The sequence below is a fragment of the Triticum dicoccoides genome, chromosome 7A (assembly GCF_002162155.2).
Source record: "Triticum dicoccoides isolate Atlit2015 ecotype Zavitan chromosome 7A, WEW_v2.0, whole genome shotgun sequence".
Taxonomy (NCBI): domain Eukaryota; kingdom Viridiplantae; phylum Streptophyta; class Magnoliopsida; order Poales; family Poaceae; genus Triticum; species Triticum dicoccoides.
Genome location: NC_041392.1, coordinates 634713748 through 634718072, shown reverse-complemented (window position 1 = coordinate 634718072; position 4325 = coordinate 634713748). Strand labels below are relative to the sequence as shown.

At 49.2% G+C, this 4325-nt stretch overlaps 1 protein-coding gene across 2 annotated transcripts; it reads left to right on the top strand.

Annotated features, from left to right (window-relative positions):
• Window positions 1-1115: 1115 nt before the first annotated feature.
• LOC119329610 lies at window positions 1116-4076 on the top strand. Of its 2 annotated transcripts, none has more exons than XM_037602673.1 (3): window positions 1116-1241; window positions 2234-3218; window positions 3683-4076. In XM_037602673.1, exons 2-3 carry the CDS (start codon window positions 2290-2292, stop codon window positions 3702-3704), a joined length of 951 nt encoding a protein of 316 aa, XP_037458570.1. In that variant the 5' UTR covers window positions 1116-1241; window positions 2234-2289; the 3' UTR covers window positions 3705-4076. The 2 variants fall into 2 exon arrangements, with proteins under 2 accessions (XP_037458570.1, XP_037458569.1); XM_037602672.1 differs by having other exon boundaries at window positions 1231-1355.
• Window positions 4077-4325: the final 249 nt, after the last annotated feature.

Sequence of the window (4325 nt, the reverse complement as noted above, 5' to 3'; positions counted from 1 at the left end):
TTCTCAACCGGTTTGTTTACATTGTCCGTTGTCTCACTGCACGTCCTTGTCCCATCCCCTGCGCCATGGCCAGCTACGGCAATGGTTTCGACAACGTGTCCGATCCAATCGACTGGGCGATGCTCCTTAAGGAGGATTTCCAGCTCATCCACTCTGGATGACGACGAGCTCGCACTTTGCATTGCCCTCGTTCGGTCGCAAATGGATAGGGGCAACAACTCGAGCTCTACGGCCTCCCCGGGTGGCCCGGAGGGGCAGCTGTTCGCGCCCTCCCCGGTTAGGCAGCGGGGCGACCGGTGCTGCCTGACACCTCTAGGCCCTGCTCCTCCCTGGCAGCGTTGGGTGCTCGTGCCCGCATCGCCGAGCCGCGCCCGCGGTTGCCAGCCTCCTGCCGGTCCGCCTACGGGTCCTGCAGATCCACGTCGGAGCTGTTTTCGCCCACCGCTGAAGACGACAAGATCCTTCGCGATGTCATCCCCCTCGGCAAAGACGAACGCCCGCCAACACCACCTCAAAAATGCGATGGCACTTCGGATCGGAATTGAGGAGTCCGAGCGCCTCGCAGGGCAAACTTTTTTTTTTTTGTAAATCAGATGTATATAGACACGTTTTAGTGTGTTTGTTCATTCATTCAAGTCCGTACGTAGTCCATATTGAATATCCAAACATCTTAGGGCATGTACAATGGTGCTATCTTAGGAGTGCCACGTAGGATAAATGATGAGGTGGAGGAGAGAGAACTCATAAGAAAAGGCTTGTCTTCTCTTATTTAAGATAAAACAAGAGATGATCTCTTAGCACAATTTGTCTCACCATGTTTTAAGGAATTGCTAGTTATTGAAGATAAGGCTAAGATATAATCCATTGTAGACATACTCTTTTGTCATCACTAAATTACATGCAAGATTTAAGATAAGACTATCTTATCAACCATTGTACATGCCCTTATATATGTGAAAAAAGGGAGTAATAACTACTAGGCGAAAAACTTAAGAATAATAACAAGAAAAAACAAAAGGGTCGATTTTCCCGTGAAAAAGAAACGGGAAAAAGGCAGAGGAAAGGGGAGTGCGACCCGGTATAAGAAAACCGAACGGAAGAGCCGAAATGGATGGCGACTTGGATGCGCGAGTAGAAAAAGAGAGGAGGCAGAGAGAGAGAAGAGAGATAGGGAGAGGGTGGCTGCATCATCACCACCACCTCGGAAGTCCTTGGCGAGCGTGCGTGCGAGCTGTGGGAGGGTACGGTTTTTTCAACTCCCCCTCACCTCTCTCCCCTCTCCCTTCGTCTCCCCTCCCCTCTCCCACCACCGCCACCTACCCCGCGCCGCGGCGGCGTCAGCGGCGGCAGCGACGGTACGGCTCCCCCCTTCCATTCCCCCCCTGTTCGATTTCGGGGTCTCCTCCCCTCCAGTCGATCGGAGCTCCTGGCCAGTCGACCTTCTCCTTTTGCCTGATGCGGAAGAGACTTTGGGGATGCCTCGCTGCCGGGGCGGCGCGAGTCTTCCGCGGATTTCGTTCGGGCGGATTTGGGGCTGTTTGTTTAGCCCCTTGCCGACGCGTTTTGGTGGGATGGAGTGATTCTTAGAGCTCAGGGGTTTAGGCCGGCGGGCGAATATACTCGTGTCGCGTGATTTGATTTGATGGTCGGCTCAGTCCCGATCTCCTCCGCGCTGCCGGTGAGGCGCCCTGTCCAGATGCGGATTGAAGCGGCTGGTTAGGAGTTTTGGTTGGTTTTGGGTCAGCACACACCCAGATCGAGCCCCGTTGGCGTTGGGGATTCTGCTGTCTGATTTCCATTTCTCCTGCTAGGATTTCTCCTGTTTAGGATTTTTGATTGGTTGGTCGGATAGATGGCTGGGTTTGGCCAGAGCGCTATGACGATCTTCTTGGGGGTTTGTAATCAGACGAAGGTAGTAAAACCAGTAGCACTTGCGTTAGGGGGTTGGGCCGGGATTCTCTTTTTTTGTTTTTGAGCATAAATGGAATAGGCTTTTAGCAAATCATTAGCGGATCAAAAGAGCTTATGGCAAAAATTAATGATTACATGGACTGATTGGGTACTGAACATGTCTTTACTCTGCCATACATAGACTGTCATCATTCATCAGCCACCATGTTCTGTATTGATGGAAATGCTAAATACAGTATGTTGGACAGAAAATATATGCTATGTTTAGAAAGGAGGAACTCGGTGCTAATTAGTATCTGTTTTGCTTGTTGATGCCATGCAGGTTGTGATGAAAAGCTGCATCTGTTAAGGGACACAAGTTCTGCTACCGAGTTCGACATGGGTTCAGGAAACCTGATGGTGAAGAAGGTGGTGAGGCCCAGCTCTTTTGACCTTGACATACATCTTGACAAAAGCTGGAAGGAGGATGTGACCTGCCCAATCTGCCTAGATTACCCCCACAACGCAGTCCTCCTGAGGTGCACGTCTTACGAGAAGGGTTGCAGGCCGTTTGTGTGCGACACCGACCAGACCCGCTCAAACTGTCTTGAGAGGTTCAAAGGTGCTTATGAGCTACCTGCCAATGTCAAGGTCTCGTCTATAGCTGTGGCCCCTCTTGATAGCATCCACATCGTGTCATCTCACGCAAACAACCGCCCAAGTTGCCCATTGTGCAGAGGTGATGTTATCGGGTGGATTGTGATCAGCGAGGCTCGTCTGCATCTTAACCAGAAGAAGAGATGCTGTGAAGAGGATTGCTGCTCCTTTACTGGCAACTTCAATGAGCTTCAGAAGCACACACAGCAAAAGCATCCAGATTCACGCCCTTCAGAAATCGACCCTGCCAGGCAAGTTGATTGGGACAACTTCCAGCAATCTTCTGATATCGTGGATGTCTTGAGCACGATACATGCACAAGTTCCTAATGGTATCGTTCTCGGAGACTATGTCATTGAGTATGGGGATGATGATACTGGAGACGACTATGAAGTGCTCCACAGGGTTAGGAGGAAGTGGTGGTCTTTTATTTGTTGCAAGGCATTTTGTAGATATCCAAGAAGCCGAAGAAGAGGGAGAGGAAGGGACAGTAGAGGAAGTGGAAGGAGGAACAGCAATCAGGCTCATCTGGAGAACTTCAATCTCGAGGTTCCGACACAAGCTGTTGACCTGAGGGAACTCAGATTTGATGAAATCGATGATGAGTACATTGTCACAGGGGCCGTACCTAGTATGGCAACACCAGGAAGAATGGCCAGTTTCCATTACAGGTCAGTATAGACAATCTGCTATTCCCTGCCATAGTTATTGGGCTTATATTGTAACCGCATGCTCCTAAAGATGTTCTAAGATGGACAATTATAAGATGTTTTAACCTTTTTTTTTCTGAAACGGAGGTATATAGGCGCGTTTTAGTGTGTTTGTTTGTTCATTGAAATCTGTATGCAGTCCATATTGAAATATTCAAAACATCTTATAATTCGGAACGGAGGGAGTATCCAATAGCTGCATACCAGTCCAAACCTTCACCAATATGACTTCAGATTTAGCTGCGAATATAAATTTTTTGTGAGGATTTTATGCTGCAAGTAGTAGTAGTTTGAGGCTAACCATCAAATTCAGCATGACTGCCGCCTCCCGCCTTATATAATTTCCTTTCTTATAACAACCTTGATTGAGTTATCTTCTTTCTCTTTCAACTGTGACTCTTTCTAATGTATGATACTTTCTCCAGGGATACAAGATATGGTCGGTGATCGGGCGTACTACTTAACAGAACCAGCTGATAAAGAAAAAGTATTTGCAGCCGCGATGTGATGCCGCAGCCTTCAGGAAACTCCACCCCCTCCCCATTTTTCGTTTCTTTTCCCGCCCGGGTCGTTGCTAGGCGCCGCTCCAGCCCGGACTTCCTGTGCATAAAAAGTAGCAACAGAAACCCTTCGCCGCCGTCCTCGTTCGTTTGCAATAGATTTTCATTTACCGTAGCTTCCATTCTGTATATATTTAGCACCCATCTTATACAGTGATGCCGGTGAAAAGCCTTTTTTTCTCTTTTTTGGAAATGAAATGAATGTCGGGTGATGCTGCAGCCGCGGCTCACCGGCCCAGCCGTGGTTACAGTTTCTGAATTTGGTTGGTGGTCTCTGAGACGACACCGGGCGCGTTATCTGTCAGGTGAGGAAGCTTCCAGCTTCGAACAAGTGCCTGAAGAGTCACACGGGTGCGGTGCAAATGCGCAATGGCCTGGTTGGTGCAGCACCCACACGAAATTGCCCTTTGCCTGTGCTGCTGCAGGCACTGTAAGCAACGGGGGGCAGCTTGATTGCCTGAATTCATTTGCATGTCGTGTGGTGCTGCGTCTCGCATCTGGTTTAAGG